Source organism: Lachnellula hyalina, assembly GCF_007821495.1.
Source record: "Lachnellula hyalina strain CBS 185.66 chromosome Unknown contig00200, whole genome shotgun sequence".
Classification (NCBI taxonomy): Eukaryota; Fungi; Ascomycota; class Leotiomycetes; order Helotiales; family Lachnaceae; genus Lachnellula; species Lachnellula hyalina.
The window spans coordinates 1-21680 of NW_022157314.1; the positions used below are offsets into that span (position 1 = coordinate 1).

The 21680-nt window shown below is 47.3% G+C and overlaps 4 protein-coding genes across 4 annotated transcripts; 3 read left to right on the forward strand and 1 right to left on the reverse strand.

Annotated features, from left to right (window-relative positions):
• Window positions 1-1378: 1378 nt before the first annotated feature.
• LHYA1_G008208 (uncharacterized protein) lies at window positions 1379-2820 on the forward strand (the record flags this gene model as incomplete). The annotated part of the gene is made up of 4 exons (XM_031153128.1): window positions 1379-1816; window positions 1878-2405; window positions 2464-2688; window positions 2755-2820. 4 exons carry the CDS (start codon window positions 1379-1381, stop codon window positions 2818-2820), a joined length of 1257 nt encoding a protein of 418 aa, XP_031001949.1.
• A 2582-nt stretch (window positions 2821-5402) lies between these two features.
• On the reverse strand, window positions 5403-7667 carry GCN20 (the record flags this gene model as incomplete). Its single annotated transcript, XM_031153129.1, has 1 exon — window positions 5403-7667. One exon carries the CDS (start codon window positions 7665-7667, stop codon window positions 5403-5405), a length of 2265 nt encoding a protein of 754 aa, XP_031001950.1.
• A 383-nt stretch (window positions 7668-8050) lies between these two features.
• Window positions 8051-9815, forward strand: tubA (Tubulin beta chain; the record flags this gene model as incomplete). The annotated part of the gene is made up of 7 exons (XM_031153130.1): window positions 8051-8062; window positions 8190-8213; window positions 8263-8339; window positions 8365-8406; window positions 8472-8526; window positions 8579-9369; window positions 9422-9815. The coding sequence occupies 7 exons, from the start codon at window positions 8051-8053 to the stop codon at window positions 9813-9815; spliced, it is 1395 nt and encodes a 464-aa protein (XP_031001942.1).
• Window positions 9816-20037: 10222 nt separating this feature from the next.
• radR (Transcription factor) lies at window positions 20038-20960 on the forward strand (the record flags this gene model as incomplete). Its single annotated transcript, XM_031153131.1, has 3 exons — window positions 20038-20212; window positions 20266-20780; window positions 20841-20960. The coding sequence occupies 3 exons, from the start codon at window positions 20038-20040 to the stop codon at window positions 20958-20960; spliced, it is 810 nt and encodes a 269-aa protein (XP_031001941.1).
• Window positions 20961-21680: the final 720 nt, after the last annotated feature.

Here is a 21680-nt window from a genome sequence, read left to right on the forward strand (position 1 = left end):
GCGTCCATGGGTGCGGGGGATCGCATTGTGATTCATTCCCCGGGTGGTGGGGGGTGGGGGAAGAAGGGGGATGTAGAGAAAGAGGGGCTGTTGGGGAAAGTGAAGAATGTTTTCACAAGTGTGGCGAATGGGACTGTGGATGCGATTCAGTCGATGGGGGAATCTGCTTGATGTACCTTTGACTGATTCTGCTTCCTCAATTTCGTATCATCATATAAGAACCTTTGGACAGGCTTAATCTATTTGACGATTTTAAATCACATGTCATTTTCGATGAATGAACCGCGAGCTCGTGCCGCAATTCAGATTTCCACATCGTGCTTCGGTTAGCGATCTACGAGCATCTTAACTGTCTGACAGGAGTCCCGAACCATGTTCCCGCACGGATCTCCCGTATTTCTGGGGTACAGTACCTCGGCTTCGTACTAATCGTCCACTTATCGTTGCACGTGATAGACGTCGTCGCATTCGCTCCTAGTCTACAGAAGTGATTTTGGCCGTCAAGCGAATATGGCCGGTGAGAATAGATACGTATTTACTATTGCATATGAAAGTTGGTATAAAGTGACCTTAACCTCCTTGTCGCAAAGTAAACCCTAATAGCCGTATCATCTAAATCCAACGCATCTTCTAAATCGCTTGTAGGCTGCTGGTTGTGTAAGATCTATGATGCAATGAAGTAGTATAGGCTAGTTTCCTTCTTGTCTGTTAAGATCTTATTATTGCCTCTATAACCTTGATTTCAGCTTAGCTAACTTGCATCTAATTTAATTGAATTGCTAAGAGCTCTTAGCTTTAGCTAAAAGATTTAATAAGCTATAGTTTAACTCTCTTTAGGATATTTGCAGAGCTATTTCTTCGCTTTTCATAGGCGTTCCTTGTTACTAGCATCTTAGACTGCAGCTTCATACGTAGCAATTAGGGAGGTAGAAGGGGAGCGTATGCGCGGTGGAGGCGATAAAGGTATATAGGGAGAGGGGGGCAGTTTTAGTATTTGTCTAAGGGTGGCTGCTTGCAGGTTGCACTGGTCATTTTTATTTTCAGGTGTAGATGCCATACAACATGTCACCGGCCATGTTCGCTTGACGAGCCATTTTGCTTCCGTAGATTAGGAGTAAATGCGACGACGTCTATCACGTGAAACAATAAGTGGACGATTATGGCCATGCGCCAGTGATCAGACCCAGGGTTAGAGCGACTGACTACCTTCCCCAGATGCCGCGCGAAGGATGATCCCATGAACCTTGATTTGAATCCTTCCACCTTCCATTTTGACATGTTCAGATTAGAAGGAATTCCTATTAAGTACAAAGGTCAAAAACATCCCCGTATCTTAATTTCTTTCCTCTCATCTCATCTCCTCTTTTTGTCGATGAACATGTTTGTCTTTACTCAATATAGATTTGTTTTGTGTGCTTTATTACATTTGGCCGCTGGCGGTCCTGCTGCTCAACGTCGTCCTACTTTCGATCACTTTAGAAGACCGGGTTTTGCCACAACGCAGCAGAGCTCAACAACAAGTGTAGCAGCCACTGTTGCTCAGTCTTCATTTCAAGTGACCGCATCTTCTATACCAAGCTTGAAAGACGCTGCAGCATCTTCAATTCAGAGCTCAAATGCAAGTGCAGGCGCGCTTCCTCCTGTGGCAGCAAGTATAGGACCGGTCATTAATGCTACCCTTACAAAAAACTGGGGAATCACTAGAGATGGCGGTGGAGGCGGGACAATCGACGGGACGCATATTATCAATTTCTCCGATACAGGCGCTGACGGCAATAATGCTTTCGTCTCGAATTCCATTGCTACTACTAATACTGTACGTTAAATTCTCCTGCGGGACAAGACAAACAGAAAGTCAGAAGCTTACTAGCTCTTAGAATGGAACGATGCTCACCGACTACGGCACCAACTATCCCATGCAGCAATGGCCCTTCGAACCAGACGAAGTTGCAGCGTCCGGCCTCCGCATCGCCATCTGGCCAAACACCAACATCGTCAGTGGGTGCGGTGGTACTTGCGGATACACAGTCTCTAATGTCGTCGATGTCAATCTCACTGCTCCATACCCGAGCACCATGATCTACTCCACGCTAGCCAATATCACTCTAAAAAGCAATAACACACCTTCCGTGGAAAGGATATCGGCTCAGATGTGGAAACCTAATGAGACTAACTATGGTATTTACGGGCTGGCTCGCGCTCGGGATGGCTCGGATGATATATATCTGTTTGCAGCGCCAAGTACGGCAGATAGTGGGTTGAAAGTGGCGAAGGTTGCGGAGGCTTCGATTGCGGATAAAAGCAAGTACACATACTGGGATGGGTCGACGTGGGCTTTAACGGCTCCAAGCGCAAATGACACCAAATCCAACGTTTTCAGCAACAAAGGAGGAATAGGTACTGGTGTAAGTTTGTGCTACTCCATTTGAAAGTACGGTTATGGGACTAAATCAATTGGTCTAGGATATTTTCTGGTCGGCATATCACGGGCGCTGGCTCGCTGTTTTCAACGACGGCCTGGCGGTAGACGACACGTTCCAAGTCACGTACTCGATAACTGAGGACCTTACTGGCGTCTGGTCAACTACCCCGCAATCTCTCTTCGTCACACCGGGTTGTGGTAATGGCTGTACGACCCCGTGGAATTATGCAAGCCATGCGTATCCGGATATCGATCCATCGGGAAGGGTAGGCAGGCTTTCTGACAACACGTCTACAATACAATGTCCAATGATAAATACTAACAGGATATAGACCCTGCTCTTAGGATGGACGTACAATGCAGCATACACGTCGTTTGCCACCATTACTTGGACATGAGTACTGAGCGCCGTTTTACTTCTGCTTCAGATGTACACGTTTTCCAAACACCTTTACTGCTAGTTAGAGATCCACCTTGCAATTATAAATAAGCTAGGGGGAGCTTTGTACATGTCTGGTGCTCGTTTGGCTTCTGCTGTACATATTCTATTCATCCCCTAAACGAGAAACACAAATTACAAATTTAAATTTGAATCCTCGACTAGTGGGGAAGCTCATGAATATGTATGCCGAATCGGAGATGTTCTTTGGTAAGTGCTAAGCGCAAACGTGGCTTTGGAAAGTATGGCGGGATGGTTATATATGGGTAGAGGGGGAGGAAAAGGAAAAGGAAAATAAATGTAGGGGAAGTTGGGGATGGTAATGGGGTTCGGACTAATGATACTGCATGCTCAGTGGAACGGATAGGGTAAGGAAGGATTACTGGGAAGGTAGTGGGAAGACAGTTTTAGAAATCAAGAGTCATCCTATACCACACAACACGAAAGGTCGAAATATCAGCTCCAGCGTCCTCGCTCCTCTTTACTCGCATTCCATAGTAATGTAAGAACGTAATATGTATGTATATAATTACATCCTTGATTCTCCTGAACATCAAAAAGGTGAATAGCGTTATCAGGGTGGAAAGCAGGGCTAGCCTATATTCAGATAGATGGTTTCTATCAAAAGGTTCTGCGCGTGTAGTCTATCTAGTAAATGAGGAAGATATGCGTTTCTAGTGTGAAAATTATGGAGTCGTGCTCCCTTGGAGCGGTTCTGCTGTCATTTGGATGATTGTTGTCAATTCATCTTTATCTTTGAGGATTAGTATCACGTTTAGTGGTTATGAGTTTGGTTTGATTTGTAATTACGTACTTACCATCTGATTCGTTTCGTAAGATACAGGAAGAGGTATGTTAGTATGTTTTAGAGCTTTTCGCATCCGTTGTTAAGTCGTAGTATAAAGATATTACTGTTTTCAAGAGCTTGGAATTTATACTTCGAGGATGTTGGGAATGGATTGATTCACTGGATACTTGGGATCTCAGAACATACCTTCCTTCCGCCTTCCCATTCACATGTTGGTTCTTACCTGATGCCATACGCTTCCGGGCCGCAGGACGCAAATACCTCGTAGTATATTTTCTCTTCCTCTCGCGACTACTATGCAATGAATATCAACAGCGTTTATTCTTATCCCAAGATTATTTATTGCAACGGAGACCACATCGCAATGATGTTCTTTCGCAAGTTTTTTTTTTTTCAGTATGTGTCCTACTAATTGATGAAACTTTGAAGTTCCAGTTGGTCAAAGGATGCTCTCGTGTTCATTGACTGACTGGCTGAATTGCAGTCAAGTGCACTTTTGCTGTTAATGTTCATACTCATACTCATACTCACAAAATTCCATATCTCTTGGTACTCTTTCCATTGCTCTTTAGATTGCCGTGCATACAAGACCGTATGGCTGCGCTTTGTCTGGTATCTTCTGGCTTCAAGATATACTCCCCCCACCCCAAGTTTTACACCCCGTGGATAAGAACATCCGGTTCCACTCGACTTTTCCGTGTGGAGAAGGTGTAGGAGTTATGCTACTTAAATAGAGTGCGCACTATATGCGCTAGTGGTGGAGTTGGAGCTGGAGCTATAAATGCAATTCAGTCCCTCCTTAATAGGAATTCATGAGATAGGTATAGCGCGATGAGGTCAAATTCCTTCATGTGTGGAAAGAGAGTATGGATAGAGAAATAGGAATCAACTATGCCGAAGACATAAGGAGCGGTACATTTAATATATAACAAATCCTAAGAATATTATTTCACAGCGGTGGTTTATCTAAGTTACAATGCTGTCAAGAGATATGCTGCCGTCAACTCTTAAACCCGTTCGTTCGTTCGTTCGTTCCATGGGCCTTCCGAAATCTCTATAGGATTTTATGTATAAAGTTAGGTATATATATAATATGTTGTCCTTGCTCGCTCGAACCACAATTTCCGATTCCAGGCGTGTTCTCTGTCTATAACTATCATTGTAGATTAGTCTTTCCTATATATACATCTCAGAGGCATGGACAGATTATCGTTGCAGTTAATGGCAGGTCATTCACTGGCTTACTCTGTACCATACTATACTTTCTCAGACATCACCCTATAATGCATAAGTAAGTCGTCTGGAGAAGGCGATAGTAAAACTGTAGCAAGAATATCCCAAGCTAGAATTCACGGTAGAAGTTGGATCCATTAATAAATTCCAAGGATGCGAGTTCAATGTTTCGATTATTCTACCAAGTGGAAGTGGAGTAAGCTTTAGCTCCTGAATGGAGGAGTTTATTTCTGGGACTTGATGTGGTGAGGTGGTTTCTTGCTTTTGCTGTCAAAAAACTCCCTCGTTCATTCATGTGATACAGTCATTTGGATTGAATGCAATGGAAGGAAATGAGGTTGTTGTTCAGGACTTTCAAGAAGGTGCACTCATTGCTAACTCATACAAGCTGACGAAAACTTTCTCTGACACATACAGGACCTCCTTTTACAGAAGCGTTTGTTGGAGTTTCCCGTGCAAGATTGCGAAAGGCAAGGCTTTTATTCATCTACCAACTCTATCTAATGAGCCTGCACAACCCCACTAGCATCCGCCTGCTCCGTAATCCTCTTCTTATACGCCTGCACATCGCCTGGAAACTTCTCCACGGTCCCATGATCACAAACCCAGAGACTCTTACACACAGTCTGTAACATAGTCACATCGTGACTGACCATCAACACACCGCCCTTGAACGCCGCCAGTGCTGTGCTCAGAGCGTCCATAGCTTCGATATCTAAATGATTTGACGGTTCGTCGAGGACGAGAATGTGTGGGTTTTGGAGAGAGAGGCAGGCGAATGCTACGCGGGATTTTTGACCTCCGGACAGTAGTTCCATTTTTTGGAGGCCCGTCATGCCGGTTATGCCGAATGCGCCCAAGTGGCGACGGTATTCTTCGTCTTGTTTTCCTGGGTAGGTCTTGGCCATGAAACCTACTGCTGAAGTTGTGAGATCGAGAGCATCGACGTGATGCTGTGCGAAGAAACCAATTCGTAACCTGGGGTTTTGCGAGATAAGACCGGATGTAGGAGATAGTTTCCCAATAAGTAGCTTCAGAACTGTGGTTTTTCCTGCACCGTTGGGGCCAACGATTCCGATACGGGAGTCTAGTTGCACGTCTAGATCTACATTGCGGAGTAGAGGCTTGTCTTTCGTGTATCCAAAGCAAACGTCTGACATCTGCACGATGGGCGGAGAAAGTTTCTCGACGTCGGGGAACTTGAAGTGTACTGTGTATTCTGACTCTGGTGCTTCTAATACGGGCATCTTCTCCAACTTCTTGATGCGGGATTGTGCCTCGGATGATTTCGCGGCGTTGTAACGGAATTTGTCGATAAATGTCTGCAAATGCTGGCGCTGCACCATCTGGTTCTCGTACTCGCGTTTTGCGGTCTTGCGGCGTTCTTCCTTGGTAGCATAGAAAGATTCGAAGTTTGCACCTTTGTAGTAATCTAGTCGCTCTGAGTGCTGATGTATGATGTCGGTTGCTACTTCATTGAGGAAGGCTCTGTCGTGGGAGACGACAAGGACGGTGCTAGGGTAAGATTGCAGATAGGTGCCCAAGAAAGTCACGGAGGGAACGTCCAACATGTTGGAAGGTTCATCGAGTAGGAGAAGATCAGGCTCGCAGAATAGCGCTCGTGCTAGGGCTAGACGCATACGCCAACCTCCAGAGAAGGTCTTGGTAGGGAATTGTTGGCGTTCAGGGGAGAAACCAAGACCAGCGAGAATGGTAGCTGCTCGAGATTCTGCTTTGTCGGACTCCATCTCTGCAAGTTTGGATTGAACGTCTCCGAGGGTTTGATCAAGACCTTCACGTTCCCGATCTAGCCTTTCGGCATCTGCTGATGTGTCGGCCATGGAGGCACGTTCTGCCTCCATGGTTGCTAGTTGTTTAGTGATTTTGACATTCTCGGCCAACAGATGCTTTCGCCAGACATCTGCATCTAATACAGCTTGTAAAGCTGGGGTATCATCTCCAGTGATCTCTTGTTCGACGTGCAGAATGGAGATATGAGTTGGGATAGCCAATTCTCTCCGTGCCAGGGCTCGTAAAAGTGTAGATTTTCCAATACCGTTTTGACCAACCAGACCATATCTTCGACCATAGGCCAATGTCAAATTGGTATCTGTCAGGATCCTCAAGCCACCAATAGTCACATCGATTCCATCCAGCTTGATATCCTTGCTCTTCGCTTGACCCAGGGCATTTGACCCAAGTTGCAGAGGGTTAACAGCCATGAAGAACTCCTCATAAGACTGGGCATCTTCTGGTTGGTTCAATAACCTAGAAGCCTCATACTCAACAGCCTTGAAAGTCTTCTTGCTCTGCTTGGCGGCAATCTTCTTTTCGGCTTTTTCAAGCTTCTTTCGGTCAACTTTAGACTCTATCTTCCTGGTATTGTTCGACTCCAAATCCACACCTCCAGTAGACACTCCCAACGTAGATGACATGTTCCGTTGAGTTCCCACTTGAATGGCTTGATCTAATCGTTTGGCTGCGGAAGACACCTGCATTCGTTGTCCATCTGCTGCGAAGGCGCTGAACTTTTGCACCCATTTGTCCACCAGTTGCGCAATCTTGGCTTCATTTTCTGGCGACGGGTCTCCTGATGCAGAGACTAGGAGAGCAGTGATGGAAGCAGCGGCCTCTTCTAATGGAGATGGTCCTGTTGACTCTGATTCGGGGACATAGGCATTTGATGCATGGGTGAGGTAACCCACTGAGTATTCCGAGATCACGGGGTCAATACCGGGCAGGAAGGACTTGATTTCAGCTTCCATAGTTGCGGCAGGGTTGAGTACGGTTTAGATATATCGAGGGCGATGAAGCTTGTGGTTGACGTCCTTAAAAGCGGGATATCAAATTCAAAGATGCCCGTTTCTGATATTTGCCTCGCTCGTCTCGTGATGTTCTCCATTTTATGCACGTGCATTTATTGGTTGGTGGGTTGATATTGCAAGGTCCCCTTTCTAGACCTAATCCAGCAGCCTTAGCGCCAATTGATGGTTTTCCTCACCGCTGCAGTTCTCCAACAACAAATCCATTCAACTCAACACTCCACACCTTCAAGCATCCACCCACCTTCTTGCTACTCCTTCTCCAACCTCACATTCTCAACCTCCGAAAACACATCTCCATTTCCAGATCCCCCTCTACCTTCATCATGCGTGAAATCGTGAGTCCTCCCTCCTGAGCCTTTGTTGATCCTTCCGACGCGTCTGGCTTCGTATCCCTGAACTATATTACCCCACTACAATTTTGAAAGACCTCAGAGCTGACCAGGTGCCTTTTGCTGTGTACAGGTTCATCTTCAGACCGGCCAATGTGTAAGTAACGCCATTGATATTCATGAAGACTCGAGCTGACCTTGGACAGGGTAACCAAATTGGTGCTGCCTTCTGGTGTGTAGACCTGGGCGCGACGTTCCATCCGGACACGTCCGCAACACAAAAGTATTCAACACTGACAAATATATAGGCAACTGATCTCTGGCGAGCATGGTCTCGATGGCTCCGGCGTGTAAGTTCACCGGTCGGGCATTCGAGTCGCGGCTCGGTTTGTTTACATTGAGCTAATTTTTGCAGCTACAACGGAACGTCTGATCTCCAACTTGAGCGTATGAACGTCTACTTCAACGAGGTCGGTCTCAACTCTTACCATTCCCTCTACTATCTTTACTGATCTCATCTAGGCTGCCTCCAACAAATATGTCCCCCGTGCCGTCCTCGTCGATTTGGAGCCAGGTACCATGGATGCGGTCCGTGCCGGTCCTTTCGGTCAACTCTTCCGTCCCGACAACTTCGTTTTCGGTCAATCCGGTGCTGGTAACAACTGGGCAAAGGGTCATTACACTGAGGGTGCTGAGCTTGTCGACCAAGTTCTGGATGTTGTCCGTCGTGAAGCCGAGGGATGTGACTGTCTCCAAGGTTTCCAGATCACCCACTCCCTCGGTGGTGGAACTGGTGCCGGTATGGGTACGCTTTTGATCTCGAAGATCCGCGAGGAATTCCCAGATCGTATGATGGCCACCTTCTCCGTTATGCCATCGCCAAAGGTCTCTGACACTGTTGTCGAGCCTTACAATGCCACCCTCTCCGTCCATCAGTTGGTCGAGAACTCTGATGAGACGTTCTGTATCGATAACGAGGCCCTTTACGATATCTGCATGAGAACCCTCAAGCTCTCTAACCCCTCATACGGAGACTTGAACCACTTGGTCTCTGCCGTCATGTCCGGTGTCACCACCTGTCTGCGTTTCCCCGGTCAGCTCAACTCTGATCTCCGAAAGTTGGCTGTGAACATGGTTCCCTTCCCCCGTCTCCATTTCTTCATGGTTGGATTCGCTCCTCTTACCAGCCGTGGCGCATACTCTTTCCGTGCTGTCACTATCCCCGAGTTGACTCAGCAGATGTACGACCCAAAAAACATGATGGCTGCCTCTGATTTCCGTCACGGTCGTTACCTGACTTGCTCTGCTATCTTGTAAGTCACACTTATATACGATTGATAATTATATTGTGCTAACAATAAACAGCCGTGGAAAGGTCTCCATGAAGGAAGTCGAGGATCAAATGCGCAACGTCCAAAACAAGAACTCCTCCTACTTCGTCGAATGGATCCCCAACAACGTCCAGACCGCTCTCTGCTCCATCCCACCCCGTGGTCTCAAGATGTCTTCCACATTCGTCGGTAACTCCACCTCTATCCAGGAGCTCTTCAAGCGTGTCGGTGACCAATTCACTGCTATGTTCAGGCGTAAGGCTTTCTTGCATTGGTACACTGGTGAGGGTATGGACGAGATGGAGTTCACTGAGGCCGAGTCCAACATGAACGATTTGGTTTCCGAGTACCAACAGTACCAGGATGCCTCCGTCTCGGAGGGTGAGGAGGAATACGAGGAAGAGGCACCATTGGAGGCAGAGGAGTAAATTTGTTCGACTATGCTTATTCAATTGAGCGGCATGGTGGTGTCACTATCAAGTCGAATCATATTATTCGCAAGGTTGAGCATGTCTGATGGCATGGTACGATTGTTTTTCGTTTGGTTTTCTTGAGCGATGGAGCTTTGTGATTGAGGAGATACCTTTCACGGGGAGCAGTGGTTGATAACGAAATGATTGAGTAGTAATTCAAGGCAATAAGTCTTTGAGTCTATGTTACGTCCAACTTGCAATGTGATACAATAACAAGTACCAGGTATGTATACGTTCCCGAATGGTATGAAAGGCTGTGTGGACAAGGAGGAAAGGAGTAGCACCCAGTGGTCAGGCATGCGGAGGGAATGCGAATTACTTTGCAATAGGGCGTGCATACCTAGGTAGGCAAGGAGGGGACGGGTAGCGGGGATTGCATTTGTGAGTCCCTGCAATACATTCAAGTTCTATCAATGGTTTGAGGTCCAACTACGTACGTGTACGCACGCAGATGGTTAGCGGAGCAGGCAGCACGGTAGGGTCTCGATCCATTCTACCTTGCCTTTCTTCCAAAGCCTAGGGTTTGAATCTAGGGTTTGCCAAGTCATCGATTGACTGCTTAGGACGTATGCCAAGACGAACATGCAGAAAAGATTAACTTATATGTCATCGCTATTGTGTTGTGAAGAATGACTTTCTTGAATAATATTTCTTTTTGGGGGTTCTGTGCCTGTGGGGAGGGGAGGGGATACTTCGACTTTGTTGGGCATGCGTTGTTGGTTTTATATCGAAGCTTGAAGTGAAGTTTCTGTCCGTTTGTGTTCATCTCAGCTTCGCTTCGCTATGCTATTCTATTCAGCTCTTTGCCTATGCTTATGCTTATGCTCTTTCCTATCTTATCACCGCGAAGGAAGTCTTGGTATGCTAGCTGTGGTTTCCTCTCCGGCTACATCAAAGAAGGAGTTCCAGCTCTTGTGTAAATTGTAAATAGATAGTCGGGTCGTGCGGCTGGTGGATTCGTATAGCACGGTATGGTGAGTGGGTGAGTTCTCTGATATTACAAATAGGATTGCAACTTAATCCTTCCCGCGCCAACATTAATGCCTACCTTAGGTATACAAAGTTTATGAAATCCATACCAGCCACTACTTACAGTCCGCATGATCTCTCATTCGGTCAAGATAAGATACCAATATGCAGGCAACAGACACTTAAAATACTCTCGATCGAACAACTGGTCAATGTACATGAGGGCAAAACAAGCTCCCTTCAATCCAAGCAGCTACTTGAAAGTGATGAACCTCGGCAACGATCGCAACAGCCAGAGACCCGGAACAAGGAATCAGTCGTGCTGTGAATTCTATACCAAAAGAGACCACGAAACCTACAATAGCTATTCCTACCTTTGAAACTTCCCCTCCACACACCCACTACCTTTCGGGCATTTCGAGACGAGAATCGAAAGGAAGAATGAGGACAAGATCTGCCAACATTCGGCCACCTTCACCGAATCACCTGCATCTCAAACATATCAACCTCGCTCGCACTTTATATACGTCAAAGCTCTAGTAGACAACGGATAATCTCCAGCTACTGATGAGTGATTGTCCGATAGCTCTCATGTCAGAACACTAAACCAACCTCTAGTTCCAACTCTACAGACTAAGGTCTGACATCTCACGATGTCTTCCGTCTTGGCAGACGTTGGATCAAGCGCAGCGCAGCGCAGCGCCATGAGATGAAACGAAACGCACGACATCAACCAACATCTTACGTCAGAACACTATCACAACGTCCACAACCAACATGCGGCTACACGGCGCCTACAAACCCCCCTTACGTCGTGAAGCTACCTGCTCTCCATCTTAGAATTCCATGTAACTACCTACTGCAGAGTGCAATCAGCTCAGCTCAGCTCGTGGCATACAACCAACTTTGGAAGCCTCAAGCGCCTGCCATGCGTACGTGCCAACTTGGTGCATATCGACAAGGAGTTGAGTTGCCCAACTCTACATGTACTGTACACATGATCATATATACGTGAAATAAAACACATCCTCATCCATGCAATCATTCATCCCTCCCTATCGAACCAACGAGAAACTCCCAAGTACATATTCGCATTTTGCAAGTACGAGGTACAGAGAAATAGAGAAATACCCGATAACAAGATCTGATGCCATTCATGGCAGGAACCGAAGAACATGTCTACAGTACCGCAATCACGACTTCCTTCCTCTACTGTACCGATTCAGTATCGCGCATCCGCGATGCACTTCTTTGCAAGGTACCTACTAAAGATACCCATTTCTAGGATGCACGTGGTAGGTAGGTTGGTATTTAGGAATAGTAATCAAGTAGGAGATAGGAAACCGTAAACCGCAAACGCAGCGAGGCAGCCTCGCGGCACAAGAGTGATTAACCTGCGTATACGAGTAAAGCATGGCATGGCATGCATCGCGACCCGACCAAGCCAATGAGCAAAAAGGCCTCGCCTCTGCCGTCTTTTACCTGATTTAGAAATAGACAAAGAGAGAAAAACTAGCGAGCGCTAATTCTGGAGAAGAGATAGATGGGTATCTCGTTTGATCGTTGGTACGAAGTATATTGCAGGCTATAGTACAGCGGTAGGTAGATGAACTTGCACTTATTCATTACCCTGGTCCTAGCCTGAGCTAACAACGGACGGAACAGCGGAGGTAAGGTACGTACCGGTCGGTACTGTTGAAACATTGCGACAGACACCATCTATCCCACGCATGGCCGACCGTCCCGCTGGAAAGCTTCTATTTCCATTTGCTTTTCCTTCTACTGTACATAGGCACAGGACTGGGCATTCGTTCGTTGATTAGATTCGTCCGTACGACGGACGCGTGGCAAGTCCCGGTACCGAGTTGGCTTCGTAACCCTACAGTATACTCTAACTCCAACTCCAACTCTTTTCCCATAAGCGCCGACCGAGCGAGAGAGCAAACAATCCAACATCTGATCTGCTCTGAGCCTCAAACATACATATGCTGCTGCTGCTGCTGCGCTGCGCTGCGCGCCCACGCACACGCACATGCAACTCCGTATGCCGATCAGAATCACTTGACCGATATCAGATGCAGGACGTGCGTATGTGTCGTAGGTACAGTACTGTACTGTACGGAGTTCGCATGCGCAGATAATGCGTCGATTCCGAGACCTGATTCGGTGACTGAGGGAGACAACCTGCTTAGCTTGGCCTGTCCGACGAACGAAATAATGGCGCGCGGGGTTGGTTTTGAGCGTAGATAATTACCCCTTTGGGCCAACCCAACTCGGACGGGAAAGTTTACATTTTATAGTATACGATGCTCCGTATTGTTACTATCACACCTTGCTGAGGTAGCTGTAAGTACGAGGTAGAGTAGATTACCTATGTACTGCTTGCTCATTTAGTAGCCGAATTATAGGTAGCGATTGACTCGTGGTAAAAAGAAAAAGGGATTTTGATCCTCCCTCCACCACGTTACAGACACTACCTACCTTACCACCACACCCACCATCACGATACACGAATTAGCTTTCTTTGAAACAACTCGGATCCCGCGGTCGGATTCGGACGAACTTGATAATCCAGCCCGACTTGACCTACGCGTTAGTTGATCCTACCGAATCCGAGAACGGGATGTTCGGTATAGACGGTTTTCGTGCTGTGCTGTGCTGTGCTGTCCTTGCTGCTTCAAGGATTGAAAGCAGGGGGCGCATCGAGTTATAGAATGGGCGTGTGATTGATTGGAAAAGCTAAAACGTCTAGATTGCAAGTTAGAAAGCAAGTATCGTTGCCCGGAGTTCAGGTCGGATATAGGTCTTTACAGCAGTAGCAGCAGCTCTTAATAAATTTACTTCGTACAATACTCCATATAAATGCACGAGCTTAGGTATACCCCGTCTAAAATTAAAGTATACGTCCGTACGCCGATCCTCGTTCCTGGTGTGGGGTCCAGCCAAGGGATTTTTGCCAGGATAGCCTATTATTCGTTCGAGATACGAAGGCCCCAAAGAAATCAAATCTAGACTCTAACTGCTCTGAGGCAAGAGGGCCAGGCAGCAACGGTACAATAATAATACTCCGTAATATTGTACATACAGTACTGTACGAGCAAGTAGGAGGAGCTAGTACCAAGTAAATATACTAAGTTACAAAGTAATTGCGGCCGCCCCTCCGACCCACCATCACCACCCTTGCCTTGCCTTGCCTTGCCTTGCCTTGCCAGCCTTAAAACGTGGTCGAATGATGGTTAATTGACCTAATCAGGCTAATCATATACGACGACGATCCCCTACGAAGTACTACATAAGTAACCTCAACTCTCCCTCTCCCGCTCCGCTCTTTCATGACCACGGAGCTCACTTCCAGAGAAGTACCGGCCGGCAGCCAGCGGTGAGGATCATCCCATCACATCGTAAATACTCGTAAATTACCTTATTCTAACAAATGCCAAGTACAGTGACATCCCATCCCATCCCTGCGAATCAACCCCCCTTTACTCCGTACATTGCCTCCAAGCCCAGAAACCAAATCCAAATCCCCATTTCCCGACTTTCTGCATAGCCAGACAGGGACCATTGCGCTGCTTACTCAACGGCCGGTCTTGTTGTTACCTTACTTTCAGCCCTATGAAACCTTTGCGGAGGCCCCGACTTACACTCCGTACCGTCATGTCTCCGCTCACGAGCATACTTTGCGTTCTGTGGCGGTGAGTTGCGTTACCGCTTGTTTCGTTGATTTATGTATTCACTCATTCGCTCTTTACTGTGTCTCTTTCCTGTCCGGAGATCAAGAGAGGATATCTTCTTCCTCGTATCCTGAGCCACATAGGAGGCCATCCTAACCTTCAATTCCCGCTCCCCCCTCCCCCAATCAAAGTTCTCCGGATTGATCAGTAAACAAGAAATAACACATATCTACTAACCTGACCTACTCTTTTCCTATACAAATGATTCACGCCCTTTGTTTGATTTACGGAGTACAAGTCCGTCCAAATGAAGATCTTATCTATTTCGTATAATAAAACCATATAAATTTACCAAAATTACAATCAATGCATCTACCGTCTTCTCATACGTAGATAGCCTCCTTATTGTTCGCTCACCTGAGAAATATACTTTCCCTAGTTGGAGTCTAGATCCATGCGCACCATTCACACCATGACATCAGGGCCGCCTTTCCTCTATACTCCGTACGGTATTCAACCAACTAGCAACCCTGATTCTATCTTATCCTATCTGTCCTATTCTATCTCCTAGATCTCCTTCAACCAAATCATACCGATTCTAGAAGTTAATAGGAGAATGCTGCGCGTACTGTACTGTACCACAGACATAGCCTTCCTTTGACCTTCTATTCCAATTATTCAGCCCCCCCTTCTTTTTCTTTTTCTAGTCCAACCCGATACATATACACCCAAGCTCCTTCAAGATAATTAATTCGTTCATTCAACCTCACATTCCCACATTCCCACATTCCCCCATCCCCCCTACCAATCTACATACGGAAGCCCGGTACACCTACCTACAGTAAATTACCTACCTAGCCGGCAGAGTATTAAAGTTTTCAAACCCCCAAAGCCGTGCTGTGCTAGCTAGGATTGCGTGGGGTTCGCGGCCGTAATGAAATTACTTACTTAATACCAAGGGATATCAAATCAATGAAACAGACATACACCAGAAAGATTAGTTATTATCATTAAAATCTACTTCGAGAGTAGGGAGGAAAAAGAATAAGAGGAATAGGAGGAATTATTATCGAAGTCTCAACATGCGTTTCGACGGAGACACACAGACACACGGACGCCAAGTTCCGCGCGCTACCTCGGAGGTATGGGAAGGGAATTTCCATTTAGAAGTAGACAATAATTAAGCTTTTCATACAGTAGCTCCTTTCTAGAAGCTCCGTTCTAGAAGCACCGTTCCCTTCGGTTCATTTCGTAAAGTTAGCTTTCGTATACATATGCGATGGCTTGGCACCGATTTCCTAATCGGGCGCGCCTGGCGCGGGCGAGGTCTGTCTGTCTGTCTGTCTGGACAAAGAAACAAACAAACAGACGGCGTTAAATAAAACGGCCGGCCTCCTGTCTGTCTGCGCCATACGGCAACAAAAAGTCCCGAGAGGGATGGGATTCGAACTTCGAAGCCACAGCTAGCACAGGGCGTGTGGACTGGTATACGCAGTCGTTGCGCTAGCATGTGTAGGGGTATTGCTCAGCCTTTTTTGGAGAGAGAGCCCGGGATTCCGTCACTGTATTCACTGGCTCGCTCGCTCGCTCGCTCGCACAGCCTTCAGCCAGCAAGCAGGGTGGGGAAATGCGGTAAGAACTTTAACGTACAGGTAGGTGCATTCCCTGAGAGCACTGCACTCATGTCAGACGCTACTAATTCCCATGGGAAATCAAGACGGGGACCCAATGGGAGTCGATAATTGATGTTGTGTGCATATTTAGATTTCCGTCAAGGGGGAAATAGATTGCCTCCAAGTGATGCCTGCTGTTGTCAGGGAATAGGCTTGAGTGTTGGGCAGCTCCAGAAACCGAGTGTCGAATTATGGCTCAGGAGAAAGGGGTGTCTAGGAATAATTCTGGTGATTAGTACCGTAGAGGGACCCTAGAACCATGCTTCCATGTTTTGAATGCTTGGATATATGCGGTAAGCGCATGCAGCGCATGTGGTAAATCTGAAGGGTGGATACCGTGAGAGCGGGTATGGAAAGTGCGTGCTGAGATCTTAACCTGGGAACACACCCACCAGTCTAACGGGTTGTATAATTATATCAGCACTCAAAGTTTCAAACCCCATGGGATAATAATAGGGGTAGTTCTCGTTACAAGGGAGGATGTTGTAATCTCCACAGCTCCCCGTAAACTCCCACGATGCTCTCCTGAAACGTGGAAACTATTATGCAAGAAGCTGCCGCGCTGCCACGTTCCCACGCTATCACACACCTTCCTAACCTGTAAGAGATCCCCCTTTGGGGGCGTTTGAACGGTTTATTATTCGGGAGGTGGCTTGCATACTGCTTGGTTCAGCGCGGCTACCAAGCCCTACCGCCTATCTGTAACAGTGTGAGGATTCAAGACGGTCCTCGTAAGCCTGATAGGCTGTTAGTCCCTGGTACAATTACCACATGGCACGATAGGGGCAAGACCCCGTACATAATATGGGCCTCGTTCAATCCTCTTGGCCGTTTTCAATGCCGTATAGACCAAATAGGCTCCGACATAGCATGGGCAAGGCCAAATATAGCTGGTTGGTTGACAGGAGTCTAAAAAAGACAGGAGTATGGATTTAGCATTTGGATTGAGTATTCCGTATAGAAATATGCAATAAATAGGAATACTAGTAACAATGCCAATAAACTCAAATCATACACGATCTGACGAGCGAGGGCATCCCAAAAAGGGTACTTTGATGCCAAGGAAAGCATGAAAATTCCAAATGGGCAATACCCGCTCTCACGGCAAATACGGAAGATCGGATTTGATGGTATAATCAAATGCCATGGACAGTGGCTATGCTATACCGACGACAATGAAACATGGAATGCCGAGTTTCCCAGCGTGATACCCGTAACTCGGAACACCAGGAACTGGTACTGTAGGCAGGCAGAACAACGGTGAACGTCTTCACCGCAAGACCTGGGGTTGGAGAGGACATGGAGACCAGAACTATGGCCGAGGAATAGTAGGAATAGATTACAGCCAGGCCCAGAACTTCTTGATCTAGGGCAGAAAGTTTTGTAGTACAGGGATTGCGTTGCCTAAAACGCACGCCGCGAGACAAATGATTGATGGGCTAGTAGACACCAAGCAAGATTAAGGTCTGAGGAGAGCGGTGATGAGAACAATGCAGCGTGGTTACATTACAATCAGTGGTGAAGCTCAGGTGGTGGTTGGAATGCGCTGCATTGGAACACATTGGGCCTGTGAAATTGACGTTTGAAGCCGGGTAGGGCTGAGAGGGAGGTTCAAATCATGTCATGCGCCACCAGCTGCCACCAAGTACCACCAGATGGGCAGTCGGACCTACCGGAAGAGACATAGCATTGGAATTAAAATGCAAAGGGTGGGTCAAAGGTGGAATACAGCACGGTGCTGGTGGAGCAGTGTGAATCGTCGAGCCCGACTCTTCCTCCCTCTTCACCGTCGTCGTATCTTCGCGAGACTCGCTAAGGTACGATCTCTGGACTGCGATTGGTGTAGAAGTGCATTGCAGGGGCCTTGGACCTTCCATGCACCCAAGATTCTGCGGTGTGTTGAAAGAAGTGTCGGGGTGACGAGGGGTTGGAAGGAAAGGTAGGGGCCCCATGCACCCCTACAAATGAAACCCTGTCGCCTGTACACCTTTGTAATCCGAGGCGCAAAAATAAACATATGACAAAGCACGTGCGTTCCGTGCCTCTTTCTAAAAGGAGGCAAGGTTACGTTTAAATTCATGTGTGGAATCTTGGATATTACGGAGTAATGGTGACAAATTCCCGGTAAAGGTCAATTTTAGGGCCAAAACCCACGCGGCATAGCTCTGCTCTGTGCCCCTCTGATCTACCCATGTCTGGAGGAGCCATACCCGCTACGGGAATATTAAATGAGCCAAACAGAGCCAACACAGTACGAGTTGATTGCCCGAAGCGATATAGCATGAGGCAGTGTATATAAATTTACACGAAATTCTTGACTCTGGAGTACAAGTAGATAAAGAGGGTTATACTTGCGATAATTCTTCCTTCGAAGCGAAGTGCCATCGTTCTACAGCTATCCAGGTAGGAGAATGGCTTTGGATACGACTAACGCTGGTAGGTAGTTGGTTTGTCCAGAGGACGGTTGGACACAAAACTCTATTTTACGACATGTGCGTCGGATTCTATATCCCTAGATCCAATTCCAGGACAGCACCCCTAAAACATTCGAAGAGTTGGTCAAGACTATTTCAGATTCCTGAAACCAAATATAGATGTGAAGGTTAATAAGGTAATCATCAATTGTCTCGCTTGCAAGAGTGTCTTGCATAGAAGTCTGAATAGGGCTGTTTGCCAAGCTTTTTAGGAGAAAGGGGGACGATTGTACCTTTTTCCTGCCTTCCATTTGTGGTAGTCGACGGCGGCCGTAAAACCCTCCGCTTTTGCCACTAGTTCTTTCCATTCGTTCTCCTTTTAGAGATTATTGTTACAGGGTTTCATGATTCCAAACGGTAAAAAGCGACCGGCGCGGCGCCGAGCATTATTTTGCCTTTGATGTGTGCGTGCTTTTCCCAGAATGTGGGTTTGCTAGGCAACAATATTCGGTACTTTTTAGAGCCTCTCGAAAGTAATTTGGCATCGCAAAGTCCTTCTATTACCGGTACCCAAGACGATTTGTTTTCCCTTCTAGAGGCGTTGTCGCTGTTCCCGTAGCGTTCGCAAAAAGAAACTCCCCCTTTGCGAGCACTGCACTGTGATTAGATGAAGATAGCCGTCTCCTGAACCCTCATTGCCGGCCCATTAATAGTTCATGGCTTCATTCGCCCACCGCACGCCGTAGGGCTGCTATGGATCTTCGATGATAATCTAGAATTACAGTAGAGACTGTACTTGTAGGCTTAGCGTAGATCTATTCCTAGTATCACTGCTGGGTTGGTGCGGTGCGAGCGAGCTTTCTGGTTGGGCCCTCTGTACGAGGCTTGCATCCCCAGCAACTTTGGCTTGGGACTTAGTTTCTATTCTTAAAGGCTGCTAATTAGCCAACTATACGAAATCGGGATCCTATGCCTTAGCGCGTTCCCGGGGTGAAGCAGAGTTGGTGTCGCTGTACGTAGTAGCGTACAAATGCTGGGTGGCTGAGAGACTAACCCTTTGGGATCGTTGACTCGAAAGCCCGCAGAATGTCGGCAAGCAAGGTGCGTGGCTTTTGCGAACAACGGTCGAAAAGGCGGCCGGGAAATGGTAAATAAGCAGGGGGAGCCGTGCAGGGGCTTTGTGCCAGCCTTAGTAGGGGCAACTATGACAGGGTTCTCGTTTGTAGCTGAATCTTGGGGAGCAGGGGCTCTATAAGTCCGCATGGCTGCGGAGTAGGAGTTGTGTAGTCCCGCGATTTACATATATACTCGAGGGAGATCCCCAATTGCGGCGTCTCGAGCCTTGTTGAACACAGACCTTGACCATCATTTTCCAAGTCTCTGCTTCGAAGCATTCATCTTCCTCACTCTACATCTACACATCCCCAGTTATCCATTCATAACCAACATGTCTGGATCACAGAGTTACTCATACCCGACTGCCACGGCGTCGAGGCATATCACCGCACATGGCACCAGCAGTGCTTTCAGCAGTTCAGCAAATCCAGATGAGGATTGGACCAAGATATCCGATCTTGCTGAGCGCAGAAGAATCCAGAACCGTATTGCTCAAAGAAACTACCGTGGGTAACTCCATCTGCTCGCCCACAGCACAGTTAGCTAACCCACTCAATAGGCAAGAAGCTAAAGAGACGCCTCGAAGACCTCGAGAGACGGGCAGGATCATCATCAGCATCCCCACCTCAAATACATGCGGAAATCCAACAGCCAGACCGCCGCGAAAGCGTCCAGCAGTACAAGAGAAGCCCGGAATCTTCGCACAGATCTCCCAGACTTGTTCCAACTCAGCAGTACACACCACCAATGCACAATGACGAGGAAATAATGTTTGGCCAAAGCTATGACCGAGAAGGGTCTCGAACACCTCCTCTATTCGCATATCACTCTTACCCCGCTCCTGAAGACATCGTCTACCCGCCATATCCTCAATCACAACCATACCGAGCGGTGACTACTGGCGAATATGATTATATGCAACCTGTACCGGTCACTCTGCCTTCGATGATGCACTTCCAAGATTCGATTAAGCGCGAGAACGAAGACACCATGAGCCCGTTCGCCATGAGCTATCAAGGACTTCCGGCCATCGATATTCACTCTTCTCATGGATATGACGATTCAAATCCTCATGTGAGTAAAGTCCGAGCTCCACAGCATCTGCTGAGCCGTGTCTGACTTGTGAATTTGAAGACTCCTCCTCTTTCACATTCATATGATCACTCGACAACATGTTCGGAGTCGGGGTATTCTCAATACCCGACCACGCCTCTCTCGATGCCTCCTTCGCCGCGACTCATGACACAAATATGAGCGAGTGTTTTGCATTGGTATAATGATTGTTTGGTTTTGGGTATGGTGTATGAAAAACGAGAGTCGAAGCGCTCGACACTCAACAGAGAGGAATTCTCATGAATATGATTTTGGAAGCTGGAATGGGTAGCATTGGTAGTCTGGTGTTGGCGTTTGTTCTTTGTTACCAGCAAGAAACCTGGGGTTTTTTTCTGGGCTGTAAATACCCTGCCCCTCCGCACAACACTTGTTGTTTGAGCTTCAGATAACAAGAATGATAATCTTGACAATTGCATTACTTTGCCCGCGCATGCAACTGTTGTTGATACTTGCAACTGCCTGTAATACTTGACTCCATCATTTGTGATAGGCCTGGTTTCACTCAGTGGGGCTATCAACACATCATAGCCTCAGAGCCCATAGCCACGACGGGTGTCAAAGGCCCAAGCAGAAACGGGTAAGTTTGGCACGGCATTCGGCCTCCACTTTGCGGTAGTGCCTATCCGGCCGGCCGACGCAGAGTAGGTGGGAGATTATTATTTGGCCGAACCGTGCTTGTACCGTATTTCACGTAACCATCTGGGTCGGTCTACTTGTAGAAAGTGGCGCAATGAGAATACGGAGTTCTGTGCGAGTACTTGCTCCGCAACTTTCGCTGTGCCACTCTCTCTACCTCTATCCAGAATAGAATGCAGCGCGCTGGCCGTAGTCGCGGGCGCAAAGCTCTCGTGAATATTAATC